Consider the following 24411-nt stretch of genomic DNA (forward strand, 5'->3'; position numbering starts at 1 on the left):
TGCGGCACAGACTAAATAAAATTTCTAAGAAGAGCCAGCAGCATTAAACATAGATGGAGTCAGATTGTGAACTGATGAAAACTGTGCTATATTAAAGTGTATTTATATGGCTGACTTTTAAATCAGTGAGGGAGGTGAACTACGTGGGAGGAAGAAATGCCTTTGGATGAGAATGAGGTCCTGCAAAAGTTTTGAGGACATTTGGAGGGAAATATATATGGCGAAACTCTCTGCACTCATTGAAGCAAGAGTTGTGCTGCAGCTATGGGGATGTTTAAAGGCACAAGCCAGAAGCTCTAAAAGTCTTGGCTTACATAAGCAAGAGATATCCATCCCACTGGTAAGAAAATATTTGGAGTTTGGACCACTCTATAGCTTCATCCCTGTTACACTCATTGCCCTCCTACCCTCCTCACTACCCTCTCCGCTCACAATGTAATCTTTATTCCCAACGTGCATAAGTCAAATAATGAGCTTTATATTACTGCTACTAAAACACCTGGGTTCTCAAATAGCTTTATAAAACATATAAATGTAATAAATAGTAATGTATTTAGTATTTATCATAAAAATGTCAGGGATGTGACATAACATATATCGAACAAATATTAATTTTAAATAATAAAAATATTACATAATAAAGGTTGATTTATGTGTAAGAACTGTTACACTCTAACAGAAGTGATTACAATGATTTAACACCCACAGAAATGTCACTGTTGCTGCCTAGGTATATTTCATAAGGTACATTTCATAAAGTATTCTACAGTGTCTCTTGTTCAGATTGCCTGCCGCAGCCAGCTCTGAACCCTTTGGGCTACTCTAACATGAAATATTTGACATATGACAGAAGGCTTACTGAAGGGAAATACAGCTTTATATATGTTGTGACTAGCCCAGTTGTGAGTGATTTCTGGTCATTTGTGCTGCCTGAAACACTTCATCGGGACACAGCATCTGGTCCTAAGTATTCATCATAACCTTTTCACAAACTAGAAAAACTCTGGATTTTGAAGAGTTTTACTCCTTAAATGCAGCACGTCGTCACTTTATAAGGAAGAATGAAATAGAGGGGATTTTTTTATTTTAGGAGTCATGTATCCTCTAGAGTTTTTAGTCTGTTTTAAGGAGCTATCTTGACAATAGCATAGCAAGGACCACTGCAAGTCACTTACCGGTTGAAAGAATTTGGTCCTGAGGCAGATGATTCACTGAAGACCTCAGTTATAAGTAGAAGTTTGGTTATAGCTTCCTTCATGTTGTTGAAGGCTTGTTGGGGAGAACTGCTTTTGAAGAATATCTCAAAAAACCTTTGCAGCTGTGAAAGAGATTACATATATTTTTGAAGAATTACAGTAATTCAGTGCTTAAGATCATAAATAAAAAAGCTGGTAGAAGTAAAAATTGCCTTAGAATGCCAACTTCAGTTCTTACTCATTTGCACAGTAAAAAGTGGCATGAAAAGCTCCAGGCAGCATACTAGTAGAGAATGACTTTTTCTTTACTAGTAAGTATATCAGAAACAAACTCTGTATTACTGTTTTTCAAAAATATTGCTCACAGTCTAAGCATACTTTGATAAAACCTTTTGCTGTCAACTGGTTCTAGGCAACAGAAACCACAAACACTTATTTCTTCAGCAGTAGGTCAAAGCACACTCAAAGTAAATGCCTTTTCTCTTGTTAACGTACTATCCCAAGGGCTATCCCACTTGACCATGACTAAGAATTCTTACCCCAGGTTAACAAGCTTTAAACAGAATATGGAATAAAGACGTTGAAAAAATGATCATCCACCGCAGCCTGTGTTTTGACTGAACTCTTGCTCATCTTGAGGTTTTCAGACTCGTGAATCCTCTCAGTGGCATATTCACTGGCCTGCACAACACTGTCCTCAGCTGCTTTCATCACTCATGTGAATTCACCCATCTCACCACTCCAGAGAGAGACTCAGGGAAACAACTGGAGCAACGCTGAGCCTCAGTGAAGAGTGGGCCATAGGAAGGTTTTGTTGCATCAGAGTCCTCTGGGCTAAGAAAGGTGCTGCCTTTGAACCATATTTCCATCAGAGTTATCACGCGGCACAGAACCCAATTAATGTCTGAACTATGTAAAACTGTTAGATAATTTAGTAGTACTATATGACCAGTTACATTTATATAGTAGAAAAGTACTATCTTCAGAGATAAAGCACATAAAGTACACATAGAACATGTTCTGCATTGATATTCAGAAAAGAAAAATTTTGGATTATTTCCAGGAATGTCTCTGCTAAATTGACTTAGATATGCCATTATATATTTTCGGTTATCACCCACTTACACATGTCGCAAACAAGTATCCACAGTAGATGCGCTAACCACGCCCGGCCTTTAGCAGAAGACCGTAACAAGGTTTCATGTGATATTTTGGCTCTAAAGCATGATCACAGAATCATTCAGCCACAGAATGGTTGAGGCTGGAAGGGACCTCTGCAGGTCATCTTGTCCAACGCCCCTGCTCAAGCAGGATCACCTAGAGCCGGTTGCCCAGGACTGTGTCCAGACAGCTTTTGAATACCTCCAAGGATAAAAGCTCTACAAACTCTCTGGACAACTTATGCCAGCGCTCAGTCACCCTCAAAGTATAAAAATGTGTTTCCTGATGTTCAAAAGGAACCTGCTGTGTTTCAGTTGTGCCCATGGCCTCTTGTCCTGTCACTGGGAACCACTGAAAAGAGCCTGACTTTGTCTTCTTTATAGCCTCACTTCATGTATTCGTACACACTAATGATATCCCCCTCTAAGCCCCTGAGAAGCTTCTCCAGACTAAACAGCCCCAGCTCTCTCATCCTTTCCTCATATAAGAAATTCTCCAGTGCCGTAATTATCTTAGTGGCCCTCCACTGGACTCTCCACATTCCTCTTGCACTGGAGAGTCCAGAACTTGACCCAGTACTCCAGATGTGCCAGAAGGGCAGAATGCTGGCTGATGGTCAACTTCGTGTCCACCAGGACTCTTAGGTCCTTTTCTGCAAAGCTGCCTTCCAGCTGGTTGGCCTCCAGCATGTACTGGTACCTGGGGCTGTTCCTTACCAGGTACGGGACTTCGCACTTCCTCTTGTTGAACTTCATGAGGTTCCTGTCAGACCATTTCTTCAGCCTGTGGAGGTCTCTCTGGATGACAGCATGAACCTCTGTTGTATCATCCACTCCTCCTAGTTTTGTGTCATTAGAGGGTACGCTCTATCCCATCATCCAGACATTTCACAAAGATGTTGAACAAGAATGGACCCAGTAGGGATCATTGGGGCACACCGCTAGTTAACAGTGATGTGTTATGAAGTATTCATCATGCTGATACAAGATCTTACAAAATAGTTCTGTGCACTCTAGTCCACAGGATTTTCTAGACAGCGTTGTAGCCTCCCCATGTGAGCATGAATACTGCCAAGCTGCTGGTCTGCATTGGTGTAGATTAATGGCTTTCAGTTTCTTCAGGCAGCATACTGCAGTGAAATGTAATAAGCACTTTCCACTTTCCTTTTCAAAAAATACTGTATCGTTGCCTACAGACAGCCATGGGAAATGCTGAAGTATGCAGCTAACACTGACCCCCCTTTGCTTTTTGCTCTCTTCAGTTCTGGTAACTCCATTTTGCTATGCTGGTAAACAACTGGTGGGTAGGAAGTTGATCTGCCAGTCTTCCTGTTCTTATCACCCCTGGTTCCCTTCCCAAGTGTTACTGACTAAAATAAATGTCCCCCATACACAGGTTTGGGCTGAAGGTTTGCAATGCCTGGGACTTTTTCTCCTCTTTTTGACAAAGATACTTAAAATGCCAGTAGGAAAAAAATAACAGTATATATGACTAAAGTTATAAGATTAAACCCTGACTTCCAGGAAACTGCAAAGCAAAGGGTGCACATATAGCCTCAACTCTGCCCTTTGGATATTTGCAACACGTTGAAATCTTGAATTACATCACACTGTATTTTTATGCTGTAAAAAGTTTTCCATGTGTACTGCAATTCCATGAGTCTCTAGGGCAAAAGAGCCCCGGAGCTGCTATTTAGAAAGAGATTATGCAAATCCTCAGATCACACTCCATTTCATTGCCACAACAGGCAGAGAGGGAGTCCGTGTTTCCCAAGGTCTAAGATCACCAGAGCTGTGTTTCTCCCACAGAGTAGTACAAAGATTAAGAACAAGAAACTGCATATTTTTCAAATCAGTTCTGATTTAGATTCATCTCTGAGTGAAATTGTCCCGTTTCAGTTTCTTGTTCAGGCCAAAATCAGTTAACTAAACTGTTAATGTGAAATAAAAAAATTAAAATGAAGACTCATCTCACCAAGGTGCGACCACATGGTGGTTCTTCAGCTGTCTTTGACAACTATTTCCAGCATCTCTGCCTGATCCTGAATCACTCACATTCCTGCTACACTGGCTTGCACCTTTTCTCTAATCTCCTAAATCTGCAGTGGGTATTGAGGGGTTAAGTGAGAAGCTGTGTTATTTTGCTGCACAGGGAACATAAGGAGTTGCAGAATCTTATCAGGAGCGATGGCATGACTGGAAGGAAGGGCAAGAGGGACAGAAAAAGCCTCATTAGCTCATTTGCTCCGTAAACCAATTCCTAAGCACCTCAACACAAAGGATACACAATGCATATATTTCTAGTAAGAATTGATGAAAGACAGGCTGATTTGCCTTATTTGCACTCGGAGCTTTCTGTTGGCTATTATAGTCAACACAACAGGCGTTAAAATAAAACTGGCTTCTCCAAGGTACTGCATTTTTGTTACAGCCCTCCTTAGCCAGACTAGAAAAGAAACATTGCACAAGAGGTTCTCCTTAGGGGATATCAGGTTTTAGAACAACGTTTATTCTAAGCCAATGGCTGAAAATAAATATTTAGTCAGGCTGGTTCAGGACCAGTGGAGACAAGAGACAAATACTTCAGGTTAAGTTCCAATTCATGAAAAAATCCTATTTAAACACGTTCAGGTTAGGTTTGACTCCTACAGATTCTACAGGATTCTCAGCAACTGATAGGGACAATGTAAACTATATGGATTAGGGGTGATAAAGTGTGAAAACCTGCAGCAACCTCAGGTTCTTGTGAGTATGCCCAACAAAGATATATAAATATCTGTGTTCAACTGCAAAATATTAAAGTCACTGAGTCGAAGGTTTCCTCAGATGATCACCACTGATGCTGATTCTCTCACCTTCAGAAGAAACAGACTACCTGTCCAGCAAGATTCAATCTCATTATTGATTGAATGTGATTAAAAGCAGCATTGAATAGTAAAAAGAGGACAGAATGGGAAAAAACAGCGGCAATCACAAGAATTTAGTCTGGGAGAAAGCTGACCTCTGGCTGGCAAATTTTTAAGCAGAGGAATAGGGATTAAATTTTAGTAGGCTGTAAAACTTGAGGCAGACATGCACATATATTTTGGACAATGACACCATTGTATACAGAAATGCAAGACTTCTCAGAAGCTTGAAGACATTCGTCCACATGCTGGATGCATGCGGTTAGAGATATGATCCACATATTTATGTAATGCCTTACAGAAGTGTGTAAATGCGGTCAAATTACATGGATCAAGCACATATTTCTGTAAAGGCAGAATGAACTAGAAATATTTTTAAGATTAATTTTAACTCATTGACCTTTCCCTCACTGATAACTGCTTTTGCTTTAGGATAAGCCACAGCAAAAAAAATATTGTCTAACTCAATATTAATTTTACAATGCTTTTTCTCTACCCACTTTGACATCCACTTTTTAAAATCTGCAGTCATTAAAATAAGGTTTATGATCTCAGTGACATGGATCCCTTTAGCTCCTCAAAAAATACACTGAATCACTAGTTAAAGACCTGACACGCTGAAAAAATGCAATTTAATTGACAAAAGAATTCTGATTTTCAAGCTTCATGTACAGTGCCATGGGGCCTGAAGGAGAGTAGAAGAGCGTGGCACCCCCAGGGCTGGATGTTATGGTGACTGTAGTAATTCCCTTGAGAGGATTTTCCTCTGGCAATTTTTCTGCAAATGAATTTCTTATCAGAGATGCTGGGGCAGCCAGCTGAATGGTCAGTTGAGGCTTGCCCTGAGAAAGAGTATAGAAACAAACTGTAGTGATCTTTCTGAGATTGCCTTCTAGCTCAGTCCTAGCACAGTCTTGCCTCCTGATGAGACAAACAAGAAAGATTTTCCTTAACTAACCTTCAGAATGGCAATAAATGCAAACTTAAAACACCTGCCTTCACTGACTGCATTGATTAGCTTTTTGTTGATTGTAATAGGCATTCAGAGGCACAGCTCGCGTGACAATTCAGTGAGGTGTCAAAATCTGTGGAGAAATCCCACCCTACGAGACTACATGGGTTATGTTTCTATATGAGCTAAATGTCTAGGTTTCTTTTATACCTCACTGCAGAACACAGACTCCTGAAGAGCATGATTTATGCCGTCCTAAGGTAGACACCTCAAAACGGTGACATTAATTGCAATCTAAAACTGCTCTGTTCCTCCAGTGACTGTACAGGGAATCTAAATGAGACACTGAAGACAGGCAGGTGATACACCACGGGAGTGCTCACACAGCCCACCCACGGACAATAAAACCCGTGTGCCTGGAATATACAGAACTGCTTGGAAGGATGTTTGTCCCAAACTTATCATGCTCAAAAGGAAGGCAACCATCAGCAAGTAACCAGGAAATTACAAAGTGACTTTTGAAACAAGGAAGGACTCAGCTCAGGATATAATATAAAAGCAGCATGAAAATTTGCAGCAGGGGGAGGGACTTTGGGGTGGAAACAGTAGCAGTCAAAACCCGGCCAGGCACTGCCAGAAGTCAGCCCGTTGGCATCACAGCATCTGTAGAGACTGCAGGGAATTCTAGGGTGTAAGGATGGGCATGGGTCCAATGTGGGTACATGTGAAACGGGCACACACAAGAGCTGGAACTTCTCCAGGTGGTGCCTGCAAGAAAGGAAGCTGCAGTCCCAGGAGAAAGGGGTTGTGTTTGTAGCCCATGCTACTTGAGAGACAGGGTAAAGGTGGGTGAGTGGGTGGGCGTGACTACTACTTCAGAGGGTATTTATAGAAGGACCTTTAGAAATATGCAATGTTTATTAACATTTTTGAAGCATCTGGTATCATGGTTTACCTGTTCTGTAACTGAAATTCTTAGTGAGTGTATTATTATTAGTGGTTGACAGTTTATTACATACCATCAGTTAGCCACTTCTGTCCTGGTTTTGGTTAAACAACGTGAAGTCATAATTTTTTTCCTGCAACATTAGCTCACCTTTGGAGGTGTAGCTGAGCTCTGAACTTGCCCAAGAGGCAAGGAGATAGAAGATAAGGGGCCATCGGGGCTACTGAGTAATTCAGTGTAATTTTGAGGTTTACATTTCAGGATTTGGTGCATCATATTTTGCAGGATTTGTATGAATAGATTGTGAAAGAACCTCACTGGTTCCTAGTTGTAGCCTTTAAAACTACATGGCAGAGTTATCGGGATGATACCTGAAAGCAAGGTTTACATCTGAGGAACCAAAGCATGACTTTTGGTTTCAAGAAATTACTCTCTTTGTAGTAATGGAGGGTGTCCTCTCCAGATTGTTCTGCTATGCATCAGAGCTGTTGCACTCTTTCTGATCAATTGGATCCACAGGGTCCCAAAAGACTTAAGGTAATGCCTCTCCTTGAAAATAGCTGAGGATATTTCCACTTGAATTAATTCAATCAATCTCTGATAACTTTTAGTATAGGCTCTGTACTCTCAGTTCATTTTTGTACATTCAGTCTCCTTACTGGAACTACATTTGATGAAATCTCTTCACCAAGTCCAAATGCTTTTGGGTATAAGTAGTCATTCATAGATACAAAAATACTCTTTTGCACACAAACAAGAATCTCTTTACGTATGGAAGTATCTAAATATCTAAGATATCTGCAAGAATACAGACTGATTCCTCATAGAAGGCCAGAAAAAACATATTTTGCAATGAAGCTATTTCCTATACTGCCTGCTAGCACAGGCAGACCTCTCTACTGATCACAGTATATAGAAAAAATTCGTAAGACATGTAATGGGAGAAAAATGTACCCATAATCAAAACAATGGTTCCAGAATACATCACAGAGAAAACAGTGCAGTAATTTATCATAAGTTTATAGTGTTAGCTGTAGGTAGGTCTGCTTATTCCGGCCCTGATTTATTGTTATGATGTGCCATTTCTCTGCAGCTCTAACATGGCTTTTGATGAAGGGGGAAACCACAGTATTGTTCAGCTATTTTATACAGTAAATTTCCCACGTATGTATATTTTTTTCTTTACATAACATTTTTTTAAGGGATATAAATTAATAGTTCAGGACAAAAAAACTTCTTATCCCTTAACACTTTTATAACTTATTTACATGGAGGAGAAAAGGCCATCTGAGAAAGGTTTCCTCTAAAGATCCTTGCTCTTAAGTACAAAGACAAAAAGCCACTCACTAGCTCCAGCAACTACAAAATTAGATCCTTTGACTGAGACTGAACTAAGGATGGTTTCCCAACCTTGCATCAACTTCTTAGTGGAAAAGTAAAGGTGATTTACTAACAGCATTTCTCAGCTTGCTTTGAGAAGCAGCAGTGGATCAGCTTGACTAAGGGAAGCTGGAAAGCAAAAAGGGAAAGATGAGAAGAAAAATCCGGATAATGGGAGGTAGGACTAGGGAAGCTGGGAGCCACAAAGGGGCATGCTTACAGAGCTGCCTGGATTGAACAGCCAGAGGAAGAGGATCCGTGGACCAGGAGAAGTGCAGAGAGCTAAGGGCCGGGATAACAGCATAAAGACTTACTTATGACATAACCACGTTATAAAGAATAATCAGCCTAGAGCTCTATCTAGCTAAACTGGGGTGTTCATAATGTGAAGAGCAGAAAAGAATTTTAACGTTATTTGTGCACTGCATGACAGATTGGCACAGCCATGGAGAAGATAAAGAAGGAAGGATTACCCCTTCTTTCTCTTAAGACAAGAATTAGGGATCTGAAATTAAGTACTCAGGTAGAAGTTTTAAAGCACACAAATATACTTTCTCAAGCAATACGTAAATAATCTGTAGAGTCTCATTGTTGCAAGATATTAGGAAGACCAAAAGCATTAATGGAGAGAGTTAATACAGAATTGCATGGCATAAAAGTCCACTGGATCTTATTAAACAAAGACATATATTCCACTCCTGGTTTTGTGTTTCTAACCTTGCAGATTACCAAAAATAGCTATAGTCTGTCTAGGGATGAGTACCACTTTACGCTTGTCGTGTTACACAGTTTCATGATGCTTTCTTCCCTGGTTGTTGCCAGAAACAGAATGTCAGACTAAGCATGTCTTTGATCTCCCCCAGTCCAGACAGACTTTCATTCTTTTATCAGTGAAAAGAGAAATGATAGGGCTCTAGATACTGTGAGGACAGAAAACAGAGATGGTGTTTATGTTATGCTCAGTCTCCCAGGAAGAGATGCGTTACAGCATTTGATTCTCTACACAGGCTACTTGCAAGAACAGTGAAATGCATATGCTAAATTTTTACAGAACTTAATAAACAGATTTAATTTTGTTCCCAAATAACCCTACAATCTAATTGAATAAGAGTTGATGGTGATTTTCCTTTGTATTTTCTCCTGCTAAGTGACAAGGCAAGAATATAGAATTCAAAAATAAAACAAAGGGAAAAAATTGTGAGCCTTTCTGCTGTTTCTAAGCATTTGCTCTTTATCTGCCTGTGTGTTTGGATCCCATCTCACAGTAAATAGCTGTGGCTATTACTTGAAGCAGTATCAAAACTGGCCACTTGAGGGCAATACTGCAACCTAATTTTCACACTGTTCGGCTCTAAGCCAGACCTCCATGTCATATTAAGAGATATATTTCCTGGGTAGGCAAAGGTCCAGTTTTATTTGCATATATGTTAAGTATAAAAAATATTTCTCTTTACTCAAGTTTCACAATGCTTAATACACAGAGAGAGAATTTCAGCAAGAGTTACAGTGATTTACACCACAGCAATCTTAACAGCAAACTGCTTTAATAAATTATGTTTACTTCACTGGACAACTGGAAAAGCGCTTAAGAGCAGAGGTTCAGCTGAGGGTACTGAGGGTTATGCAAGAACACCAGTCAAGGAATTCAAATCCAGGAGGCACCTGACTGACTATTTTGGAAGAGTAAAGGCAGGATGAGCCAGAGTGGAGGCCGTGGGAAGCTGCCAACAGCACAGGAGACCCTTCCCAGGTGACACAAGACGCAGCACAACTGAAGTCTATGAAAGTGCATCCCTTCATTAGGAACAGGGACCAGATTGGGAAAGGTTAATGGCAGGGCAAAGGAAGCACTTCACAGTGTGTTAAACCTTGAGATAATTAATCATAAACAACTGTTTTGCACACTAGCTTCTATAAACCAGAAAATTATTCAGGGGCCAGCCTTCTGCTCACATGCATCATGTCAATTAACGCAAAGGGAATCGTTGCATACATTGACAGAGGCACATCCCTTAATTGGTACCATATGCAAAATAGAAAGCTTCTATTTTATTATTAATTTTTCAAAGCACAGATGGTCTAAATAAGGGGTTTCCAAATTTACTCAAGGAAATAAGGCTATTACGCAAGTTTCATATCAAAACATTTATGTGGCAGAAAGCCATTCTCTCCCCTGCATTTCCTGCATCTTCCCAATCAGGGCCCAAATGTCGAGTTGCACTTTTGCCACTCCTTGACTCCACACAAAATCCTCACGCCAGCGCAGGATTTAGCTGCCTTTGCTTTCTGAACTGAGATACTAAAATATGTATAATCCAGAGAAAACCTGGCAGCTGGTGAGCAAAACACACTTGAACTCTTCCTGAACTGCCATTTGGCCAGTGCTTATTCAAGGAGTCATTCTGAAGCCTTGCCACTATGATTAGGGTAAGTAAATCTGAGTTGTAAAAATGATTTAGAATAGTTTACTAACAAAGAAGCAGTGGGGAATGCGGTATTATTTAATTCATGAAACTTCTGTTTTCCTTTACACTGTTTCTCTTAATCATTTGATATTATCTGGTAGCCCATCTCCAGTCTTCTTAAAAATCTCTCCTTCATATATACCACATTCTGGTTGTTTCTAGCAACCATAAAGAGTTGTTGTACGTAGGGGATCAAATTTTAAACTTAACATACTGATTTTGTGATAGTGATGTTGTAACTAAGTTAACCACAATTATGGATCCATTTCTTATCGATAATAGTTCAATTATACTGGTATAAGAAAATTTGCTGACCAGAGGCCTATGTACACTGAGGAGATCTCTATTGTGCAACACTACTGAAAGCAGCACATCTATGATGGCAATGCAACAAACTAAAATTATTCTCAGCTGTTCATTTAAAAAAAAATAATTCAGTCAGCTGATCTTGGGGAAAACCACATCAAACACCAGCAAATTTTTCCAGACCAAAGTCTCTTCTATGGAGGTGTTCAGTCCCCAGTGACACCCATGGGTATTCTGTTAGTCAGCAGAAGAACAGGTCTTAGAGATCCTTTCTGTCATTATTGACTATTGACAGGTTGGAGCTTCACAACCTAACAAACAATTTTCTGTCCTACACAATGGAGATGGCAGAAATCAAAGCTTAGGAGCTTTCTGGACCAGGTTCCTTGGCTGGTACAAATATGCATAGCTCCACTGGCTACTTTGGCAGAGGAGACCACTCTGCTGGCACTGTAGATGCCACTAGCAACAAGTGACACTCCATGAATTCCCAGTGTCTCAGTTCTCCTGGAGACTCCCTCACTCCTCCCAGCTTCTTTATAGGCCACACAGTTCATGCTAAGAGGCAGGCTTCTACACACCATTTTCCATTATTTTGTTAATTTGCATTTCAATCTATACATCACTAAAAATGTGCTTTCTGTGATGCCTATTTTTTGTTTATTCCTTGCCATTTTGACAAGTCTGCCTAAAGCTGTGGAATATATAACACCACAGCAGCAGTAACCAGATTGGAACTACTGTAGATGTGCTGCTGCTTCTATCTATCATTTTTATTGCTTCTTCAGCTGCCAAAGTACTCTGTAAATGGTGGCTGGCACCCCATTCAGCAGAACTCCCTCAGTGGGAATTATTTTACAGAGCCATATCACAATCACTAATGACTACTAGCCTTTAAAGTATGTCTCTACTTCAGATGCAACAGTGATGCTGCTGGACATTGTGCTATTTTAATAAACATAAAACAAAACTGGACCCCAAGATTTGAAAGCGAGTGACCATTACTCTTCCTAAATGTAAATAGAGGAAAATAGATGGCAAAATAATATATCTCCATGGGCTTCCACAGCTTCTGAGGGGTGAAAGAAAGAGAAATAGGTTCATCTCGCTTAATTTTGGCAATCTAGAATTTGGCATGTTCTCTAAGAATGTCATAGCCCGTGGAAGGAAGTAGACACTTTTAGCGGAAAACTCATCTCATTCCAAAATTAGAGTTTAAATCGGGTGGGATGATACATTCTCTAGAGGTGTCTGTTTCTCCAATAACTAGAATTAGATAATGAGCTTAGACTAGGCACTTAACTTTGAGAGAGCTAAAATTGTAGAACATACCAAATGGCTGGCATCATCAGCAGTCCTGACAGTGACACCACAGCACACAGACTGATTCAAAGCCAAGACCTGCTCCTACCCTAAGAGGGCTACATGGGCAAAGTGCACCCATCCTCATGTGGCTGCTGCAGGAGCTGAGCTATGTGACCTCAAGAAATCACTGCTACTTTGTGACTTTATTCCTTCAAAAGGAAAAAGGAAAGGGGCAGCCACAGAACTGTAGTTCCTTCATGAAGACCTGCCATGTTGCAAGCACAGTTCCTTGCTGAAAGAACAAAGGAATGAGAAGGCATGTTTGGAAATCCATAGGACTGTTGAGCGAACTAGACATCAAGAGAGACGGGTCTCTCCAGGCACTTGGAGATGTCCAGAGTTAATCCTATTAATGCACATGTGAAACATCCTTCTTCATAAAACCGGGACCACGGGAGGCCCACCCTCTTCATGGAATACTTCCTTCCCCTTATTTAGAAGTGCCCTGACCCTCTTCCATTCTGTTTTACTGCACCTAAAAAAGAAATCTAAACAAACCATTTTAAATATTTACTTTCCTTTTTTACAACACTGTCAATATCTGGGCAAAAAGACATTACTGCATGACAGCACCCACACTGCTGTACTTTAGAGAAAACACCAACCTCGCTGCTCCTGTCAAATGTCACCAATAAAAACGGGCTCTGAGGCAAGCAAATTCCCGGACCCTTCATAACCCCCAATGCACAGGGCAACTCTTCCCTGCTTCATGAAGCAAACCCCACCCATTCTGAGAAACAAAAGCTGTACATTAGGAGAATATGCACTGTCAGCTGTGGACTGTAAACAAAGAAGGGGGAAAAGAGAAGAAAGGTATTATCTGTTTTTCTGTCTCTGTACTTTGCCTGAAAGATGGAAAAATTAGGAAATGAAATGTTTTACCTTTACGGAAAAGTGCTTCTTCTTGGGTGGATGCCAGACAGTGGTGGTTGAATGAATGAATGCCCGCAGAGGCGTTAAGGATGTCACAAGCACATATGCTTTGATGATGACAGAAAGGTCTTGAGCTTTAAGGATGTCCTTGTGGTCTGATGAAGCTGACACTTGATTCCTGGAAAGTAATAAAAATACATAGCATTAATGAAGTGCTTTTGCAAATGAGGAAAACGAGCTATAAGAAAATAGTGAAATGGTGAAATTAGCGGAAATAGGGAATTAGCCTTTTTTTCTCTGAGTAAACCAACACAGTAGATGAAACCAAGCAGGATGGAACAAAGTTTTACATCATGTGTTTTTATTGCTTTCAGTATTTTTGAATCTTAATTCCCATACATAGAAATTAGCTATGTTAGGAGGGAGTTACGTTTGAGAGTACATATGGGTAAATGCATTGTGGGCATATTATAATTGTTGCAAATCCAGGACATTTAGCATGAAGGTAAAAAAGTTAAAGAAATCCAAGCAGTTTAAATAACAGAAGTGCATAGTCAAGGTACCCAGATTTAACACTGATTTGTAATGAATACAGAAAAAACCTCCGAACAACCCTATGGAAAGACTGCACTATTGTTAGTACTTTCTTCAGTGTAATAAAGGGACACAAACATGTGGTACTGCATACTTTCCCTAATGAAAGCCATAAACTATAATTCCAAACATTATGAAAGACCATGACACCTAGGAATAACCCATAATAAATCAGGTAAACATAAAAGAATTATGAAAGCTAACTTTGTCTAGGAAGTGACGTGGCACTCTAGCTACTGGCCTACAACTCCCACAGCCCCCACAAAAAAGAATCAGCCACAGAAATAGGACAGAAAAAAAACAAACCTAAGGGAAAAATCTGTTATTTAAAAGCTCATTACTTGGGAAAACCTGAGCTATACTTGCGCGTATTCACAAATATGGTTATTATTCTGCCTGTTAAAATATCAATCTACCTCATAGCAAATGCAATGAGTAGATGACTACAGAAATTATGGGTCTCTCAGACTGATTACTGGTGAAAGACACGGGGCTCTCTCTCCTCTCATTTCTGTGTAATCTTTGGCAATATGTGGCCTTTCCAGACCTCAATTTTGCTATCTGTTAAGGGAATCTAATAGTATCTGTCTTAAAGAGACCTTTTTTTGTCCTCTGCAGAATGGAGCATAGAATTTGTGAGTTACTGTAACATAGGAAAGAGCATTTGCACAGACAGTTCTCAAGTACTTCTTGGTTCTTCACTTAAGGGAGGGTCTCTGTGCAAAGGACTACGTACGTGTGTCTGTGGTAGGGGCAAGGCAGGGATGGGAGCAGGAAATAGCTCAGCTGTTCTGAGACCTAAACATTCAGGGGTGTCTCTGGGTCTGTATTTATCTGTTTAGGTGTTTCAGTGCCCTCAACATAAAGACTCACCTGTTCACACATAAAACATTCAAGCTTGGCTAGTACAGAAACAAACATTATGCAAGGATAAGAGATGCAATACATCCACATGCTCCCCCCATGCTACATTCTGCGTCCCTGACTCCCAACTAAAAGCACAATGAGGCACTCCCAGTTTCTGAGGGTGGGGTATCATTAGCTTACAACTGTGTGCTGCTGCTCTGCTTCCACCAGTACCGCAGATGGGCAGTACGTGTCTTGTCAGTGCTTTCGCCGCCCTGGGACGTGTTGCTTGTGGCGCTGGCCCTTGACAGCCCAGGCTGGCCGGAGCACTCTGGGGTGATGACTGGGAGCTGCAGGTCTGAAAAAGTACCAAAGGGATGAGAAGGAAAGCCAGCAGAACATTGAAAGCAGTGGTCGACTCCTGCTATTAAGGATAAAATGTGTAAAACACAATAGGTAGAGAGGAGCTACTAGCATCAGTTGAAAATGTAAATTACAAAATGCTGAGACTGTAACCCTTTTTGGATCTGCTAGCAGAGAGCTTTACACCCACCAAGCACCCCCTTCCAGCTGCAAGCTCAGAGGCTGAGCTGCAATTCCTGCTTTACAGGTGAGTGCATGAGCGCTGCACACAAAAAGCATCCCCTTCCCTCTTCTTCTTAACAGAAATCCTTTATCTCTAAATATAGAATACCAAAAAAGTTTGCTTCTCATGTAGCTCTGATGACAATTAATGGGGGTAAAAAATTTATTTGACTAAGGACCAAGGGACTTTGCCACTGTAATCACACAGACAGCTCAGTAAATAGCCACATATCCTTGTTTCTAGGTTCACTGTTTAAGCCTACATTTTCTAGCTACTGAAAGCTATGGGAGGCTCAGTTCTGCCACCGAATGCAGCGAGAGCAGGACTGATGTACCAGAGTCCTCAAGATTACTGAGGCATGTGACTATTAATAGTAATCAAAATATTGTGATGTGAGATCAGTCAGTGGGTGGCATGTATTTTCTGCTTTTACCGTGATGATAAAAAGGCACAGAGCCCTTACGTTATGTCATTATTTCATGTAGGGTTGTTTCCATTAGCTCTAACACACCTCACATTTCAAGTTCTTAAGTAATAGTCAGGGGAAAGTCAAGCTGTTCACATTATTCCCAAACCTTATTACTTATCTTTTTAATGACATACTGCACCGTGCTAATGTTATGAATTTATTTGTACAGCTTCTCTTTTAATGCATGCACTTTCCACTTTGGTGCATGAAATGAAAAATGAAACTGAAGTTGCATTTCTGGTGATGAGCTGTGAGCAGCCACTCAAGGAAAAGAACTATTCTTTTTCATACAGATCCTGTTAAAATGACATTGTGATTGTCTGTGTTTATCGGCTGTTCATCAGATCAGCTCAGTTCAGCCTTCCAAGCTAAACTGGGATCTAAAATTAATCTGGTCCTTTGCCTTACATGCACGCTTTAGCAGGATTAAAGGCTTACTAATCAAAACCAGACCCTTATTAATAAAGCAGCTCACGTTCAGATTATACTCTCATTGGCATCTTTGTGTTGTGCTACGCATTATAACTGATTTGGACTTTGTAAGTGACTACCTGTTTGCTGGTGGTACACAGACAAAACAGACTACTCTCTGCCTACTTGGCTGTGCAGTGATAACAGGAACAAGCCCGTAAACTCCCATTAAGTGATGTACGTTGCAGACTTGCTTCTGAATATGCACAGGGAGCATAAATCAAGGGCTTTTTCTTCCATATCCACCCTGTAAAGACACAACGGCATTTCACTATGGCAATTTCCGCCCTCTAAAGAGACAACGGCATTCCACCACAGTACCAATGGTCCAATGGTCTTACTGCAACTACTCCTATGCATCACTTTAGTTACCTAAGCAAAGTGTCTATATAAGCAAAATAGTATTCTTAGGCTTTGTCTTTAGGCAATGGAGGGAGAGAGAGAGACAAGTCCTTGGAGCACTAAGAGAAATAGTGGTTCTGAACTGCTCTCTGAAGGGGTCTGTTTTTTCACTGACTATGCAAGAAAACTAAGCTACTTACTTGCAGCTGCAAATAATTTCTGGAGTGTAAAGTTTGATCATACAGCTTTGGTGTTCAGGCAAAACCAGAATTAAGACACATAAAGGCCCTCCACAGTGCACCGATGACTTCAGAGATCTTTTGCTGTTTTATCGTCACACTGGTAAAAAGGCAAGACGCAGCGCTCTGCTGTTGCATCTGTCTAGGGAGTTCTGGAGCTAAGCCCTGTTCCCCTGTATCTTGGTACTGCAGCACATCCATCAGGAACAGCCAACAACTCCAGTTCAGATCTCATGGCCTACATCTTCAAACAGCACGATACTGATCTATTGACCATTAGTGGCACTGAAGTCACACAAAACCCAATGAATCCCATGACAGCAATTCAAGTTACCCCCTTGCCAATGCTGCCTAGGGGGGCAGACAAGAGACATGTTGTCCTACCTTGGTGGCTACAGCACACAACTGAAAGGAGGCAGAACTGTGCTTTCAGACCAAGCTCCCTATAACACATACACCTTTTACATTAGGCCATAGCTACATGACACCATTAACAGAACCACACAAAGGACAAGAACGACAGCTCTGCCCTTCTCAGCTGATCATCTGAAAGCCCAATTATGTCAAGGGTCCACATTTTTCCGCAATTGCTTCAGTTAAAATGACCATAATGTTGAGAAATGCACAAAACATAATTTCCTTATTTAAAAGAAATCAAATATTTCACTGAAAATAAGAACAGGGCAGCAGAGAAGGGCTGTTCAGCTCATTACTCAAAAGAAAGTAGAGTGTCATTTCCTTTTTAAAATATGGTTTTAATTGTGTTACTAAGGGAACAAGTAACCAATATAGTATTAATTCACAAGATAGAGTCTGAAAAGAATGAGATGAGGTTTGTACCTATATTTACCCCTCTTAAATGAGAGTTTTAGCTCTTTAAGGGAAATAGAAAAGATTACTTTAACATTAATTTGTTTCTCACTACCCAGTAAACCATGAAACAGATGAAAAACAGAAATGTTCTGAAATTCTCAAACTACTGGGTAGAAGATCCTTTGTATTGCCCTAAGGCATCACAAAATGCCTCAACATTAAAAAAATGGAAAACTGACATGTCTTAAAGAAGAGAAGGTTAAACAAATTCAGAGTGTTGGTGATTAACATTGAGAACTAAAAAACGGGCAATGCTTGTAAATTATTTCTCGTGCTTTAGAGCATCCTGTTTGTATGGTGCCTTACACACCTCTGTTGATTTTGTGCTAGCATACACCCAGCAGACAGCCCATCGCCAGGTGGCTGGAAGAAGGAGAAAGGGGAGTGAGACTGTCACAAGGTGCTTGCTCTTTTGAGAGGACACACAACATGTACATCATCAGGCAGAGCTAACGAGGGAGTGACAGTCCATCACTTTAGTAAATCTACTCCTAGTAATCAATGAATTCAATTATCATAATAATAAAGAGACGTCAGTAGCGCTGAACTGCAGCACGCTCGTCTGCAGCAGTTCTCATGGCAACTCTTCACCTGGTCTTGCACTGAAAAACAGTAGTACTGTTCATTAGAGCTGTAAATTTCTTAATCAACATTATCATCAATGAAAATTAGCCTGCAGTGCCTTTACTGTTTGCTGTAATTGCCATGTTTTTCTGTCTTGAAATCACTCTACAAGCTGTTGTTAATTAACTAGTCTTTTTGAAGTATGTAAATAACATCAACATTTTATAATAGAAGAGGTGAGGCAGGCTCAGTAGTTGGTATGTGTCAGGCAGCTTGGGAAACTAAGTTAAAAAGAGCCCCAGCATCCTAGTCTCATGTCCAGGTTACACCCCCTCTTTCAATAATCCAGATCTTAATATCAGTAATTTCTGTAGCAGACTCTGAAGACCAAAAGAAAAAAAAAAAAAAAGACGTAAATTAGAAAAGAATATTTTCCCTTTTAAAGTGGCTATGCAGTAATTGAAAGACTACACAAACTACAGAAACTGCTGGTTTTCCTGAGGAGCCGCTGCAGGCTTTGCCTCAAATAGCTTTTGCTGCCACCATTTGTGATGATCCAGTGTACAGCAAAGCACCTAAGGCCAGATACCTGCTTTCACTTAAAAAAAAATGCTTCACTTCCTTGAAATTCTGGCTTGAAGAATGTTTCTTATGCTGACATCTCTGAAATGGTACCATTGAAAACACCGACAAACAGCACCACTTTACCTCTGCCTAAAGTGTTCTCCATGATAAAATTTTGATGGGTAAGGAAGCCACTACAAGATCTCAGTCAAATTCACACATTAGCCCTCTAACCACAGCAACGGGTAAAACATAGATCTGAGGCACAGGAACAGCTGGGGGGCACATGTGAAAGGGAGGTATAAGATCAGCCAAAGCAAGTCAACACCTCTAGATCAAAACAATTAAGCACCTCTTTGTCACATGAACTGGTGGTAGATATTGTTCTGTCAACTGCAGTCTCTCAAAGTACCACAGAGTCAAACAGATCAGTTGACAGCGACAACTGATATCTAATGCAGCAGCTACACTGACATCTAATGAGGCCTTTCAAGTATTTTACACAGCTATGACTTCTTGCTCCCTCTCCCCCCGTCTCTGGCTCCCAAATTATTTACTTGTCTTTGGCTCAGAGTTCTGAAGTGTAACATGAGATTCAACCCATATGCAATAAAGAATAGCTGATTTAAGAGTTACAACGTGTGGCTGAGCAAAAGGTTTACTGATAGATAGAAGTACATTTGGACAAATTAAGACTTCGTGGAGCAGAGCCAGGTCAGTGTTGACTCGGCTGCGGCCATGTGGACTGTTGATAAATGGAACGCTTAGGTTAACATGAACATCTGGTGACCTGCAAAGGTAATGAATTCATCAGAAGACCCTACTGGCTGAACTAAGTGAGTAACACCCAATTGAAAGAAAAGGAAACAGAAGATGGATGAGAATGTGTCCTCTTTAGCCTTCCTTTTATGTTATCCTTTGTTGTTACAAGGAGGGTTATGATATGGTTTTGTTTCTTAAATATTTTAACTCAAATAGGCTCAATAGATCAAATAGGCTGTATTTTACACACATCAAACATGGAGCAAGGACAGATGGTTGTTTAACGAAGCACAAGGCTAGAGATGGATGAAATGCAACTAAGGTGCTGTGCTTTGTCCTGAGCCCAGCACAATGTCCGTTTCTTTCATGAAGGACATTGTAAGCTCAGGACATTTGTACTTGCGGAGTCTTCATCCAATTGCTTTTCTTTTCAGCAGGAAAAACATCACTTTAGAACATGAAAGTCCATTAATCCTGAAAGTATGCAGGAGACTTTCCATCTTCATAGAAGCCTTCTGAACTTCTTCCTAGATTTTCATAGTGGTAGTCTGTCTCTAGCAGGAGCCTAAATTCTCTCACACAGGAAAAAAGGAGAATGGCAGGCACCTCACATCATTTCTCAGCAGTTTCTGCAGCACAATATTCAGCAAGGACTGATAACAGGTCCTCTCCGCCTGCCTTGCAGGCTTGCTCTCGGACAGGGCATCTCGGTGAGTTAAAAGAACTTCATATTGCATCCTGTGCTGGGATCATCCATCTGCCTGACTGGCACAGGATGCTGGAGCACAAAGAGCTTATTTCTGAAACAGACGGGGCAAACTGCATTGCTACAACCTGGTCCTCTTCTGGTATTTACAGCTGGGCAATTTTCCAGCCATTGTAGGTTGAAAAGGTGTGTTAAACAGCTGCAAAGATTGCTTCACATCAGGAGATGCTTAAAAAGCTTTCATAGAGTCTTAGGCAGATTTCCGAGCACCTCCAGGACTAGAAGATTTTGGTCAAAATAAAGTCTACTATCCAGTACCTTTTGCTCAGTCATGTATAGAAACCTGCTCTAAGCTGCATAATCATGAAAGTAATGAACATTAAAAGTGCATTTTTTTCATTTTTCAGTGTTGATTTTGGAGGATGGATGATTTCAGTTGAACTGCTGCCGCTACATGCCTTGAGGTCATTGCAGACTTGTCACAGAAAGCAGACCTATTCCATTTAATTGCCTCCTGTTATCCATTTGACCTATGAGATGAAAAGACTCTGAAAAAAAAGATAAGTACTCTCCTATGGCTTACACATTATGCCTTGAGGTTGCTACAGAAAGAGAGAGAACCTTTAACACTCAGTTTTATAACCTATGGATTTAGAAAAGGGTGGCTGTGAAACTCAAAGCAGATGCTGAATATTTGAAGGAAATTAGGACGACTAGGGGCAATCCTGGCCCCCAGTGAAGTCCTGGCAAAATTTCCACTGATTTCACAGGAATATGGTTTCTTCCTTGATAGTTAACACTCCTGTGATGGTTTTGACAGGTGTTATTAGCTTCATTTGTGATGTGCACATTGCTGCAGGTTCAATATCCCACCCACTGCTGACTATTGATCTAGCTGTCCTTAAAAGGTTTTCATATTCAAAAGATGCAGTGACCCCTCCCTCTGTAATACAGTTAATCTCAAAATAAGCCACCCTGAATATTTAGAATGGGGAAATGTCAAACTATTAGTCATTTCTAGACACTTAAACTATCTAAAGTATGTTTAGTATTAAAAAAAAAAGTTTATAGTGAAGCAGATCTAGAGGGAGAAGAATTTAAACTGTGAGTTGGAATGCACTGAAATTCATGCTAAAAAGCACTTGTGAAGTTTCAGTTATAAAGACAAAGCGCAACATTTTGAAATGTACGTGTTGCTTATTTTCCCCTTCAAAACCATCAGCAAATACAGCTTCAGTTTAGATTAATCATTTACCATGGTTTTTTGCTTCTCTGTTTTAGCAGGTGCATGGAAAACAGTATTTATTAAATATAGTGATTGCTTCTTCATTCCTAAAGCATCCTCACAGTTAAAAGATGTGGGGGTGAGGGGGAGGAGGGGGAAGGACGTGGTCAATATTTGCCAGAAGGGTTGCTTCTTCTGTGTGCACCCTTCATACTAGAATTTAAATTTACAGATAAGCTATAAAACTCTGGAAAAAGCAACTCAGTTGCTCAGTTACGTGATTAGAACCACAGCTACAATTCTGTACTAGTAACAGGGTAGAACATGGAATAGTATAGGCCAAGGAATTAAATTCATTTAGCTGGTTTACTTCTTTTAAGTGTCCTCATATTGGTTATTACAGAAGTACATTTTTGTCCCAGCTGAGATCTGACCCTGTTGTAAAACAAAGAAAATCCTGCCCCATGTAGTTTATAATCAAATTAACTCAAAGGAATCAGATGCTGATTTTATTGGCCATTCTTGAAGCTCTTAGCAACTTCAGTAGCAGAAAGGTCACAGGCACAAAACTGATCACAACTGATGTGCAGACATTTATAAGGGCCAGCTGGAAAAGAAATGCATTGCCCTATAAATAAGCATGTTTCTGTCACAGAGATGTTGAATTATTATAAGAGAAAATAAATTTAATCTAGAATTTCTCTCTTACATAGGTGGACCAATGACGGTTTCCTTCCTCCCCTCACCTCATCACGCTTCCCACTGACTCCACAGTAACCCAGGGACGCTGGGGACAGGCAGGGCAGATTTGCTAAGCAGGAGAAGCAGAAAGCTGGAGTGGAGTTAGCAGCAGGCAGTAAACATATCACACAGTGAGAGCACAGGCAGACATCTGGGTTACAATGGCTCTCCCTCCCACCCAATTTCATTAGTCATGCCTATCCCAAGACCTTCTGTGTGATTAACACCATGAGCCAGCCCTGCAGGTGACCAAGTGAGCATGGAAGGCTGGTAGACACTCATACAGTCTCCGCACTAGTGACACTAAACAACAAATGCAGAAGGGAGGCATACAGCAGAAGTAAGACTTGAAAAAGAATTGGTGATCTGGATGGGTAGAGAAAACAGCTATGCACGGCACAGGCTGGGCCCTGGAAGTGATGAAGCAGGACAAATGCTCGTGTGGAAAGAGAGACTAGCCTGGACTGCTCAGGGAACAGGAAAATCAGGGAGGCAATGCTGTAAGCATTCCCACTACTTTCTCAGGCAAAACATGTCAAAAAGTGTATTTGCTGTGCATACATCAGGATGCCTTTCTTGTGCCCTAAACTGAGACCGGGCAGTTCTGTTGACATTGTGGACCTTAGTCCTCTCCATCTCTCAGCTGAGAGTAGTTCCACAAGGCAGCCAAGCCCAGTTGTAACTGTACCTGTGGTGGGACACGAAGTATAAGCACCTGAAATCTCTTTGCCAGTCATTCTCCAACTTCCAAGGGCTTCTAGGTTTGGGTTCCTTGCAGGAAGACTTAATTCACAGATCCCTGCAACAGCTGCAGCTTTTTCTGACCTGAGCAATAAATGCCAGGAGCCTTCCTTGCTCATTCAATAGTCACGCCAGAACTTTCTCATGGCCCAAGTCCCATATAGTGAGCAAACATCAGGAACCTGAATAAAAACTGGGCCAAATGCCCTGCAAAAGCAGGAGTAAAACCAATCTTAAGACTGAGCAGCCCGTGCTTATCAGTGTGTTCTATGTTTAAGATCCATTACCATTCTTATGCCTCATCACAAACCTACTGCCACATGTGCTTATCCTCCAGCAACTGCTTTCATCTCTTTCCTTCTCTTACTCACAATTTATCCACACACATCACATATTTTTGCCTTATTTGCTTCTCTAAATTCTTCCTCCGGTCTGTCTTTTCTAACTTCTTTTCTCCTCCCAGCTTCTCTCCTATCTCCTAAACAGGAGTCATCAGTGGCACGTGCATAAATTTTTCCCCCATACAGATAGAGCCAGTCTAAACTTTCAGAGTGACAAAAAGATTTTTCCATTAAAGAGACAAAGCAAACAAACAAGCACTGACCTGATATTTTCTACAACTAATTTTCTTTTCCATATCGATACAACAGAGATATGAGAAGGGGCATGCTCCCTTAAATACAAAACCTAGCAGCAACAAATAGAAAAACATCTTTTTTAAAATAACCTTTACCCTTGTACCCCTTGTTTATCAATATCACCCCTGTCATACATACAGTAAATCCAGTAATGCCATCCTTTCCCCTTGCTGCCTGATATTTCTTTCTACGATGTAGTGTGTCTTTAATTAGATCACATAATTCTTAAAACAGAAACTTTGTGTTTTCACTTTTACAGGAAATTGCTTGGCTCCTTGGGGGGGCTGACTAAATGACAAACACAGTAATAACAAACCAACTGATCCTCTTCAACAGGAATTGCAGAGAAGCCCTGTTGACTCAAACACTCAAGAGTGAAAGTACGTGACTGATTTGAAAGGAAACAAACTTCTGTGGAGGAAATACTGATGAAAACCACTCTTTCTCCAAATAATTTTAAAATTGAGGATCAAACAAATCCTAATAATTGGCAGCTTTGCA

General features: G+C 40.6%; 1 protein-coding gene across 6 annotated transcripts in view; it reads right to left on the reverse strand.

The window, feature by feature from the left end:
• The window catches only part of CPED1 (cadherin like and PC-esterase domain containing 1), a 151130-nt gene that overhangs the window by 88743 nt on the left and 37976 nt on the right, over positions 1-24411 (reverse strand). For all 6 annotated transcript variants that reach the window (XR_012588886.1, XR_012588890.1, XM_074599241.1 and 3 more), the window contains 3 exons: positions 15191-15347; positions 13559-13727; positions 1176-1318 (listed from right to left, as the gene is read on the reverse strand). Coding sequence is in view for 4 of the 6 variants with exons in the window: in XM_074599241.1 (XP_074455342.1) it covers positions 1176-1318; positions 13559-13727; positions 15191-15347 (469 nt within the window). In the remaining 2 variants the exon portion in view is untranslated. The remainder of the gene's footprint in view (positions 1-1175; positions 1319-13558; positions 13728-15190; positions 15348-24411) is intronic.

This window comes from Larus michahellis, chromosome 1 (assembly GCF_964199755.1).
Source record: "Larus michahellis chromosome 1, bLarMic1.1, whole genome shotgun sequence".
In the NCBI taxonomy this organism is placed as follows: Eukaryota; Metazoa; Chordata; class Aves; order Charadriiformes; family Laridae; genus Larus; species Larus michahellis.